Below are 12341 nucleotides of genomic sequence, written 5' to 3'. Positions count from 1 at the left end.
CTCCACTGGTTGCCAGCTATACAAAGAGTACAGTTCAAAGTCAAACCTACTTTTTTCTCCTTGTCTCATCTATTCCATTACTCTGATCATTTTTGGATACTGCCCTCAATTGCAGCCTATACTCTTTACCTGACCTTCTTCCCTACAGCACGCTTATCACATCTTCACACTTTTGCCCTCATCCTTTCTCACATGTGTCTTCTCGTTTCCAGGATCATCTTACACATGCTGTTTTGCACCATCTAGTCCTTTAATTTCACCTTTTCAATGTGATCTCTTTTCTCCAGTCACTGATCACACAATGCTTTCATCACATCAAGTCATATCTATTACCCCTTGTTTCAACTCCTTATTCCTGGATATTGCAAACTAAAATGATTGTTGCTTTTTGTTATTGTACTTTGGTAATGGTATATATGTTTCTCTCTACAGTGTGTAAATGGAGGGGTTTCTTTTCTTTATATAAGCTGTATAACTAACCCCTGGTGACACTGTATGAAACTTACATACAACTTATTATATAAGAGGTGCTCATATTTCCTGGGTTCTGCCATTGTGCAGCCTTAAGTGGGACTTCTCTGATGTATAAGTAGCCCTGCTTTCTGAGTGATGTCAAGTGACAAGTTTGATGGTGATAATATGGCGGCAGCAGACAGCATATTCCTGTCCGTGTCCACTGTCCTGGGAGGTAAATCTCCCCAAAAAATTTGCCATGATTTACAACTATTTCCTACTCTGTTCTTTAAGAAAAGTTTTGGCTTTACATACATCCTTAATACACACTTGCACCTTTATAAATCTTACCTCTGTGTTATTTCACTTACTTTTGCTTAGTATTTAAAAACATAGGCGACAAGTTCCTCCCCTATTGTTACTATGATTTTAAAGTGAAATTTGCACCTATAGCCTCCAACATGGAAAATGTTCTTTTGTGTTTAATTGTGTCGCACAGAAAGTGCCCCCGGGCTAGAGGACAATGAGTACAAGTAGCACGCCGCCATCCATATCGCTTGACTGACAGCTGCCTTAGGCCAAGGACACTGATGTCTGTTGGAAAGCAAATTATAATCGGTTAAAGTTTTAAAATAATAACGTGCTAGAAAAAGAAGAGGTGTGATTCTATTCCCCATCTAGGTAAAAACCTAGCTTGTATGAAAAGCTCCACAAATTCTTCTTGTAATTGTAGGACATAGCAGGAAGTTGAATGATGGATCTTGGAAGGGGGGGTGAAAGTAAACTTTTCTTTGCATTGATTAGCATTTGGCCGTGTGCTTTTCTCCCTCTCTGTTGTGGAGTTTGCCTTTAGCCTATTGCCAAGCAACCAGATTGTAAAAGTACAACAGGCAGTGCGAGGAAAGCATGCACCCAGCTCTCTCAAACCCTCACTGGTTCCTCCATAGGAGCTGGCTGCAGGATCCAAGGTTTTTCTGGACCCCTTTCTTCGACGAGAGGGGCAATTCAGTGCCAAAAAGCAGGGGGGCAACAGGGGTTGAGCAACTGCTGAGCAAATTTTTGGTGATAAACGGACGGAGAAAGGAGGGAAAATTGAAAAAAGGAAGAAGAGGACTTTACTACAACCTTGATACTCCGCTTAAGGTTTGCCTCACATTCCTTTTTACTTGCCCACTGCTTACCAGCAGTCTTCCCCCCTCCTCATTGTCCCTGTATGAAATTACTAATTCCTAAACATTCCTACTTATTGCCCATTCATCAACATTTCTGCTACTTAGGTCTGTACTTTCCTCTTCCTTGCTACCCCCTCAGCTGTATAGTTTGCAAACTTACCTTTCATTTCTAATAAATACATGGGCATTTTAAAGAATGGCATCCTTTAAGATTTAAAGTAATTGTGCAGCCTTTTTCTTGTTGGATATAGTTGGGAAGAGTTATCCAGCTAGCCAAGGCTCCTTTGGAGAGATTTCCCGTACCTGTCACAGGGACAACACTTTCTCTATACAAGAGGAAGAATGATTACCATGTACAGCGATAAAAATGCTAATTATTAGTAGAGTAGGTTCGGGATAGAAGCTGACAATGGTTCTATTGTTTCTGTATTATATATCTATCCTTTCTCTACTCTCTTTATTGATATCCTTTCACTATGATATTCTGTTTTCCTGCAATGAGAATTTGGAAGAAAACAAGAATAAGCTCCTTCATTTGCGCCAGGACTACAAATGGCCAGGCAGGCATGGTGCATTCAATTCTGTCCATACATTCATTACGTGACATTTAGCACATTCACAACAAAAGGGCAATGTCTCTTTGTGAATGAGAATAATGGGAATGCAATATAGAACCACCTCACACACATATGACTTCTCATTGTCCAATACACTAACGATGGGTGTTCAGTATTGGAGGTACCAAAGACAACATGGTAGATCAAACCAACACAACAAAGTTTTAAAGATACAACAATTTTACAAGGCAGGACATCAATATTTCAAAGCCTCATTTGACTCCTCCCTCAAAGTGAAAAATTTTAAATATATATATATCTTTAAGTCTTTTAGGTGTTAGCTTTCCCTATGATGCTGTCAAAGGCCCCATACACGGGATCAATAATTATTAATGGAAACAATCAGTAGTGATCTTTTGCAGTAGAAGGTATGAATGTGTACAGGTAGAGCTGCTCTGTTCTATAGGGAGGACAAGAAGGGGGTAAATGAGTGGCACCCCGCTGTGTCCACCCCATTAGAAAACAACAATGGTTGTTCGTTATGTTCATGTAGTGATCTGGTATGGCAGATCACTACAAACAATACTTGGGCATAGCTATACTAACACTAGATTTTCTAGAGTTAGAAGAGTTTCTAGAGTTCTAGTGTTTGTACACAAAACTGGAGATAAGTTTCTATATATTTAAGGATGTTGGGAAATACACTTACCGGAGTCAGTCACTTCTTCATAAAATTTTCATTTACTTTGCACAGCTCCATTATAACTTTCAAGGTAACATCTGTAGCAAAAATTGTTCCATGTATTGGTGGTCACATATATTGCCTACATTTTCCGGTGTATAACATAACTCCCTGTTTGACTTTTAATACGTGTGTAAAATATATATATATGTATCCTCATGTACCTAAACTTACATATTAGCAGGTAAATTACTATAAATAGTGGAATGTATGTTCTCAGCATAACTTCTCGGTATTCTGGTATTCAAACTGATCTCCAAACATTCATGTAAAGATGAATATTCTCTGTGTGTATACATTATACCATCTTCTTACATAGTACTAGAATGCAGCTGAAAAATAAATCACAGTGCTCCATAAACTCTGCATGCATAATACACTAATAGCAGTAGTGTGTATATAAGAATTTAGATGACAAAAAGATGGACCCCATACAGGGCAAAGCAAAGGGTTCATTTTAATGGTAGCCTCCATAGGACTTGGCACTTACACGGTATTAACTACTCTTTCCCTTCCCTTATGTTACAATTCTGGGTGGTTGAGCATCTAATTGCACCTGCACACATGCCCCCCCATGCCCAATTGTATTGGGTGTTTGTATTTGCTGTGGGTAAAAAGATGCAGGGACGGCGTTGAAGTCATTGAAGTCAACCTGTTGCGTAGGTTCCCATGGGTTTATTCTAACTGTAAGTTCATGTGGGCACATGGGCCTACCATGTCAACCCGCATCAAGTAGGGGAAATAGGGAAGGCCTTGAAATGATTGGGTTCGTAAATGATGTAGCATGCTATACCAAGGTCATTGTGGCAAGACGGACTCAGTACCTGTTTTCCTGACCTTGGCACATTAAAGTGATTAGTACAGGTTCTGTCAGTACCATTTAGAACACATACAGTCTACTATACATCATCATAACTGTAGGAGGGACACAGTAGTCCCACCCATAACTAGCCGAGTGCAGGAACCTACAAAAGGAGACGGATAAAAGACCAATCAACCGGCACATGAAGAGAGAGCAGCAGTAATTGGTCATGGTTATCCACTGTCCCGATATAAAGAATAACCCTATACTTTTCCAATGTATGAAACACAAATAAAAATACTGCAGAGGAGACTTTTAAACTTGAACAAGCCACGGGACATAATATTTTCCTGATTCAACCAGCATACACATACAGTGAAAGCTATGGAGAAAAAATATGTTGGAAAATCTCCTTTTAAAATAAGTCTTTCTGATAATCAGAAGGATGAAAAATGAAATCTGCATATAACGCAGTGTCTTGCACTGGCCTGATGTTTCTTAATTGAAGAAATAAATAGTGGTGATCATTTCTTAGATATTTGTGAGGATCGGAAGGTGTTTATATGCGCCATACCGTTAGGCATGGGAACACCAATATTTTTTTTTTAATAGACAGGGTTGTATTATGTTTAAAATGACGGCAGTGAATTTTTACATCCAAGTCGTGCTAGTGGGAGCCCTCATTTATATTTCACAATGTCACAAAATTGGATAGCATTTCCTTCTGCTTCTGTCTCGGAAAATCATGATGCATTAGGCAGGAACCCCTCTTGTCTTGCTGAGTCAAAGGTTAACTCCTTATCCACATGATTCCTGGTATGTAAGCTGTTGTGTGTGCAGCTCAATCATTTACACACACTGATTGCTGTGTGTTGTAGCTGGAGGTGAGAAGAAGGTGCTGATAAAGAAGTGTCAACTAATTCCTAATTAGTTCTCCTTTGTCTGACAATGACTAGTAATCCTCTGAATTTCCTGTAGCTCTGCAGGTGTATAATAAGGGCCACAGGGTTGTAATACCTCAGGGGCAATGTACCTTCCCCAGGGAGACAAATAACACCATCAAGGCTTTGTCTGACAAACAGGTATCCAGACTGACCTTTGACATTACAGACAGGAGTCATCCCAGCATGACTAGAATACCTGTCAAGAGTTTACAAGAACTTGTGCCATTAAACTTGCAGTTCAGTTATAGCACTCCTAAGAATATATATAAATTGTATGTAAAACACATTTTTTATTTTGGATAGTGTTAGGGTTAGACTCCGGGCCATTTGTGCTGTCCTCTGTGTCCTTATCGGATAGATTCTTTTGATAGATTTTAATGATAACCAATGCCATCATTTTAAAGACAGAAGGTTATGAGTTTTACCGTATTTTGGTGAAACGGCAAGGGAGAAGAAAAGATCCGGTGGGTTACCTGTTTTGGTGACAACTGTTCACTATAGAGGGGTTTCTTCCCACTTCCTGTTATGTTTCTAGATCAGATTTAGAAGGGAAATTTCCCAATGGATCTTGTTATTGGTTGATTGATGGTTAGCTCCTTGCATTTTTATATGGCCCCTATTAGAGAAACCAACCTAATAAAATGTATGTAAAACCAATTAAAAAATCATATATTTCAAATGTTTTCTTGCATTGTTTTTTTTTCTTCTTTAAATAATTATTTGTTATAGCCCCTGCTCTCCTTGCAAGTCATAGTCCAGTTTCTAATTTATGTGCTTGCCTAGCTACTCCACTCCTTCCTACATGAACAACTTCTACGTAGTGTCACCTAAGTGAGTGACTTTTTGTCTATTGTGGCTGCTACCATCACACCTAAGATTTTTACGTGGGAGCTTTTACAGCTAAATAACAAGCAAAAAAAGTGTTCAATTTTAAAAATGTTGTTGCACAAAATGCATAAAAATGGACTGTTGTTTTCAGCTGTGTCTATAAGGTTTGGGAAGCTGCTGCAAGTTTGTGAACCTCTAGGTGCCTGCGTTTCATATGTTCAGCAGTTGTGCCACCTCGACTAAGACAGAGTCTCTGTGAATCCAAATAGTGATTGCTCACCCATATCATAATCTCATACTCATGTCATAATATTTACCAGGTGTTATGCCGATCCTTTGGCTTCAGTACGTTTTTAATCACAGAATAGGAACCAGTATGTAGATCAGGAAGGTCAGAAGACCTTATCTGCCTATTTGTTTTGGGTAAAAGTCATTGGGGCTGATTTATTAAAACTTTCTAATATTTGAGAAGATAGACTATCATGGGGGAACCCTAACAATCTAGCAAACCTGTAATGGATTAAAAAAAACATTTGGCAAATATTTTCAATCCTGAACAATTTCCATTCCAGATTTGCTCAGTCACCCAGGTTCTCCTATGATAGTCTATCTTCCCAGGCCTTGTAGAGCTTTAATAAATCAGACCCGAAGTATTAAAACTGGATGGTCATTATCAAAACTCAAGCAACTGGCATTTGCAGGTGTAGAACTGAGCAACAGTGCCTTTTTATAATTTTCTTATGACAAGTTTCCTTTAATACAGCCTTAATGTCCAAGCAGTGTTCCTAGCTAATGCCCTAGCTAAAACAATCTCTGCAAGGCCAGCTTGCACGGAATACAGATGACGGCACAAGTGATGTCAGTTATTTTATATATATAAATGTTCAGGATCTGAACAGAAGACCTGTTGTATGGATGTTTATTATTTCCCTACAATGTGTAGGATGAATGCCCTTGGTGTTTAAACTACAAACAATATAGATCCATACATTCACATTATCCAAAAACTTGTCACCTCGGCTCAAGGGTTCTGATGCTTTGATGCCACTGTTTTGTGTCCATGCTTCGACCTAAGTTTTACAGTGGGCCTCATGATGTGCCAAATGCATGGTATGTTAGGGTCACCAGAGGGGGGTAAAATTGGGTATAGTTTCCCTCTAATAATGTTGGGAACCATTAAGTTAATCCTTTCTCAAGTTAGGAATGTATGTGGAATTTCCTCCTCATCCTCCATACACACCATATCTAAAAGGATCTTTCTTGTCTTACAGAGTCTGGGGTCAGCGGACCGGAAAGAATTTCAAACACCAAGGTAAGATCTCGTTCTTGGCTTTGTCATGTGTTTATCTGTGTTGCTACCACCTGATTATTTCTGAAACAAGGATAAACCAGGATATAATCTTACAACTCTAGACAGCAGACGTGTGCTGTGTGTTGCCTAGATGTCTTTGTATACCTGATTTTCCATGGAAATGTTTGTTGTGTAGGGAAAGAAAATATCCTTAAAACTATTTATTGTATTCATTTATACATCAGCTCTTAAGAAGCTCAAAGTCCAAAGTCCCTACACTACAAATGGGTAAATAGGCATAGAAACCAGCTGGTTCATCAGTATTTTTGGATGGTGGGAAGAAACTGGAATCCTTGGGGGACACTTTAAAAAATACCATACAGATATTGCATCTGGTGAGAAACAAACCAAGGTTGCCGATGTTGCAAAAACAATCTCCTGCCCCCGATAAATATCTCTTGGTATTGCTGATTTTTTTTTGCTTTGCACCACTGCTAAGAATTTTCTGCACGTACCCTGTGCAAAGTATTTTCCCCTTTACATAAAAATGTCTATCCCATGCATCTCCTCTCCCAGGATCTTCCTGCTCTATTCTTTCTAGTCTCTAGAAACCATTTTGTTACATATAGTTTGCATATAATGAAAAATGTACTTAAGAATTCCACATCTACATGTGTGTATTGTAAGTAGACAGAGTGACAGATGGGAAACCACAAGCTGAGAGCAAGGAAATTACCAAGCTCAAGGATACTTGAGTTGCAGATCCTAATGAAAGCTTGCTTTACAATTGCTTTGGACCAAACTAAGAGGTGTGGCTTTGCTTAACATTCAGTTTTACAATTATTTAAATTAGTACTCATGGGAAAAATTGTGAGGTGTGGGCTGTTTTCTTTTTTCTTTTTAACAATACATTCTAATTTCAATCTAATATTGTATAAAGTGCTGCACAGAGTAGCCACATTCTAATGGGTGTGCTGAATGCCCACATATATATAATGATAGAATCTGTGTACTGAACCCTAATATTCCATGTTGCAATATTGACCCTGGATCATTCAGTAGATCGTCACACCATGTGAACACCTTCATTCAGGCTCCCCTGCAGTTAGAGCCAGTAAAGGAGAAGTTACTGTTCCATGACTCACCTCTTCATATGTGCTATGTTAAGACTTTGGCAGTGGTGTGTGCCTAATAATGAAGTCTCTTCTTATCGTATCCATGGTACATTGCTACAGATCGTTTCCTGCTCACTGAACACCGTATTGTCTCCAACTATGTGTGGCATTCTAAGCTTTTTTTACCATGGTGCAAACGGTTGACCCCACCACACCAGGATCAGAAGAGGACCTTTTAGCAACCCCAAAATAATAAATCCCTAATGCAGTTGCACACAACTTTTTAGCTGTGTCATGTGCCATGCCACACAAATAGAACTAATGTATCTCAGTGATATTGAAAGTATATGGATGTATTTCAAACTGTTTTATATGATTTCTGTTCTTTTCCCAGAGGGTCTGTTCACCATAATCCGCTAATAGGTAGAGTCTGGTGAGCAAAGTCGCCTGCTAGCTTCCTGGGGGCATATGTGGTCAGATCTCTGTGATATAGCTTGTTAGTAGAGCTGTCACAAACCTCAGAAACTTAAAGAGAGTACAGGAATTAAAAAATCACCTTCAGTGAATTCTGCACATAGTAGATTTAGAAATAAATGCAGCTTTAGGTATATTTGAGTAGCATTTGGCCTTGCCCCCTACTACCTCTGAGATCTCCATGTTAGTCAGGGAGATTGCTTATTACTCTAAAGGACCAGTAATATTCTTAAAGGAGATGAAAGGAGCACGGACAAGCATAAATGGCATATAAAAGGCGATTTCTGTTTCTTTTTTTTTTTTTGAACTGCCCAGAGCTGTTCTTGGCTTATTTAACTATCCTGCATACACTAACATCTGAAATATCAATTTTGGGTTCATTTACCCTTTGATTGACAGATCCCTGCAATAAACAAGCATAATCAGGCTCACTGCTTGGACATTAATGTTATGATGAGTTCATGAATTCTTTTATTAACTATTTTATATTGTTATTACATGACTGTATCTGTATCAGATAATCGTTCAGATGTAAATTAATACATACATTGACATCACTATGAAAAGGTATTCTATGCAAAGCTTATATACTCATGCACAAAGCTATGTGGCTGAGATGGAAAATTCCATGATTAGCCGGTGTAGTGTTTTAACACATCTCGGTGATCATTAGAGCACAGCTTGCAGGAATCTAGAATCATATTTTGCAGCAGAGAAAGTGCAAAATCTGAAGTGTTGGTACTAAATTCACAATACACCAGCTCCACACTTCCCTTCCCATACTTGTTAGGATAACTTGATAGGAATGAATGGTTTATTTTGTAGCAATGACTCCCATAGATCTCTCTGCCGTCAGTCATATTCCACTTAATCTGTTGCTACCCTAAACAAAGCGTCCCAATAACCGGCAGGCTTGGGATGACTCAGAATTCTGCATAACCCCTTTGCTCAGATGCTTCTTTAGTTACATAAGGCAAAAACATACAGCTACACAATAAGGCACTTTGTAAAAAGCATCAGAGCCTGTGCTGGGTGTCTGCAGTATTTATATTAATGCCGGTGTGTGTATGTTTGCTCTGTTGGCTGTAGAATATCTTGGCCTGAACATGAGATTCTGAGAAATGTTCCTTGTATGTAAGGACATTATTGGGAGGAAAAGAAAAATAATATATATATATATATATATATATATATATTTGTAATATTGTAGCACCTGTCACTCCCTTTTATGTTTGCAAATATATTGAAATAAAATATTTACTTTATAATATATATATAATACATATATATATATAATGATGATATAAAATTTGCTTGTGTTATTTGTCATTTTCACACATTTGATCCTGTGTACACTTTAGAAGACAATGGCACCTTTCATCATCCTTTATGTTTGCATATAATTTTTATATATTGCTACTTAAAATAACAGTATTTGTATAATATTTATTTACTACTTTTTTTAAGCAAGTTCAGGAATACTTTTTATATTATATGTCCTTGTCCTCATCCGGTTCTGCATAGTAGTAGATTGGCAGCTTGAGCTTTCCACCGTGCAGATTGCAGCTTATTTTAATGAGTCAAAGGTCTGTGATCTATTACACACCTGTAATAAATTGCTGCGGAGTGACTTTTATAGCGTGAATACTGTGAATTCTGTAGTAACTCAATACGTCCTGGTAGATGGTTGGTAGCCAAGGTTGCAGATAGAAAAAAAAAACAAACAGTTCCCTGATGTTTTGTTTGCAGGGCCCTCTATTTTTTATTATGTTGTTATGGTATCATTATTTGAGATGTAATTTTAACCAACATTTTGTTTTAATTTTCAAATAGCAAAAGTATGTTGAATCATTGAACAGGGTGAATGTAAAAGAGAGTGTTACTGCAGAAAGCGGGAGCATAAGGATGCGTATTGGCATGGTGTTCGCGAATGCAGAAGCACGTATTGTGCAGGAGTAATGAGCAAGGGGGCAGGTATTGATGCAGGAGTAATAGGCACAGGGGTGGGCATGAGTGCAGGAGTAATAGGCAGAGGGGTGGGCATTGATGCAGGAGTAATGGGCACAGGGGTGGGCATGAGTGCAGAAGTAATGAGCAGAAGGGTGGCATGAGTCCAGAAGTAATGAGCAGAGGGGTGGGCATTGATTCAGTTGTGAATTAAGAATGGAAGTTCATATCATGGTGTTGTGGTGGGGGGAAGATGGGGTCAATTGTGACGAGCACAGGAAGGTTGGCAGTGGTGGGAAAGTTTTAGGCATGGTGGTGAGCAAGGGCACAAGGCATGTGCGTTCTGGTGTGCTACATTGCAAAGCTGTTTTCACTTGCCATACCAAATTTGTACATTGAGGTCCATTCTAAAAGATTAGCACTGTGACTCACAAAATGCCCTGTGTTACTATTGCAGTGATCAGCACATTATTCCAATGCATTGGTCTGAAGGAGGTCCAATTGTTAACTATACTTTTAAATGACATAAGCCTAATGACCCCCAATGCTAACTAAATTTACTTCCACCTACCTTGGATCAGTGAGTGATACGGCCCAGGTGCCTACATCAAAGCGGTTGGTGCTCAGATATGGAGCAGGCTTACATTTTGACAGCTTTTACATTTGGGCCTATAAACAGTTTATGGACCTGAATGAGATTGTGCTTGCAAACCATATGCATATTATGATTGATGAAGCACTTGTAACAGGAATATATTTTTAAAAGATTTGAATTTTTCCAAGTTTTCCCTGTGTCGATCTATGGCTGCATCACATTTAGGGTGTTGGTTATTTCCCCCAAATACTGGTAGATCAATATGATTTCATTAAAATACCATAGGAATAATAGTATTTGAGCTCTGTAGGGAATAGAAACTGATGTTATAGGTGTAATGCTCCCTTTAAAGCAGCAAGAAAAAAAACGTTACCACTGTGTAAATAAATAAAAACCTTGTGTCATTTTTTTCATCTGGGATATGTTTATTACCCTAGTGGTTGAACTCGATGTCTTCTTTCAACCTGACCTACTATGTAACTGTGTGAAATCACACTTTCCCATAATTCTCAAGTGCATTACAGACGTCAGCCAGCAGAGGGCCTCAGTTATTATTATATTTGTAGCTATTGGGGATACCCACAGCTGCTGTAAGGAGGTTGTGGAAACCACTGCTGCAGAGGTAGGGGGCTCCTTTAAGATCAGTAAATGGTCAGTGGGTAGGAAATATCAGCAATAAATTCAAAAGCTGCAATGCAGATGAAATATTAGGGAGCTGGTTGACCTGGAAACAAACCGTACCACTAGTGACCACATAAGCAATGCAACATAACTGGCTGGCTCCTTGTGCTGTTTCTTCTTTTCCAGCTTTGCTGTGAGCTGCCGGAGGCTGATATCAGGACAGAATTCTGTTACACTGCTGTATGTTATATCTGCCTGCCTTTGGACCTTTATAGCTTTACAATTACATCTACATAACATAGTTTCTCAAAACATAGATAACTTTACATTTTAATTATAGTTAAAGAGAAATAAACTAACTACCTGGCTGTATTAAAAGGCATCCTCACATTGCCAGTTCTGTTCTAACCAAAGGCCACACAGTGCCTTTGACCAGAAGCTCAAAGGCACTCAATGGGAACTGAAGAACGATACTGTGAGAAGAGCAGAGGCACTATAGAAAGTGTAAAGAGCAGAGACATCATAGACCACCTGTGTGCCTATACCTATGGAGACATCATAGAGCTCCTGTGTGCCTATACCTATGGAGACATCATAGAGCTCCTGTGTGCCTATACCCTTGGAGACATATAGCTCCTGTGTGCCTATACCTTTGGAGACATCATAGAGCTCCTTGTGTGCCTATACCTAAGGAGACATCATAGAGATCCTGTGTGCCTATACCTATGGAGACTTCATAGAGCTCCTGTGTGCATATATCTATGGAGACATCATAGAGCTCCTGTGTGCCTGTACCTATG

General features: G+C 38.9%; 1 protein-coding gene across 1 annotated transcript in view; it reads left to right on the top strand.

Moving 5' to 3' along the window:
* Positions 1–12341, top strand: part of LOC140335197 (ankyrin repeat and fibronectin type-III domain-containing protein 1-like) — a 176027-nt gene that overhangs the window by 68572 nt on the left and 95114 nt on the right. Inside the window, exon 5 of the mRNA XM_072417648.1 lies at positions 6770–6810. Within this exon, the coding sequence (XP_072273749.1) occupies positions 6770–6810 (41 nt within the window). The remainder of the gene's footprint in view (positions 1–6769; positions 6811–12341) is intronic.

The sequence above is a fragment of the Pyxicephalus adspersus genome, chromosome 7 (genome assembly GCF_032062135.1).
Source record: "Pyxicephalus adspersus chromosome 7, UCB_Pads_2.0, whole genome shotgun sequence".
In the NCBI taxonomy this organism is placed as follows: Eukaryota; Metazoa; Chordata; class Amphibia; order Anura; family Pyxicephalidae; genus Pyxicephalus; species Pyxicephalus adspersus.
Note: the sequence above shows the minus strand (reverse complement) of the source record. Positions and strands in the feature narration are given on the sequence as shown.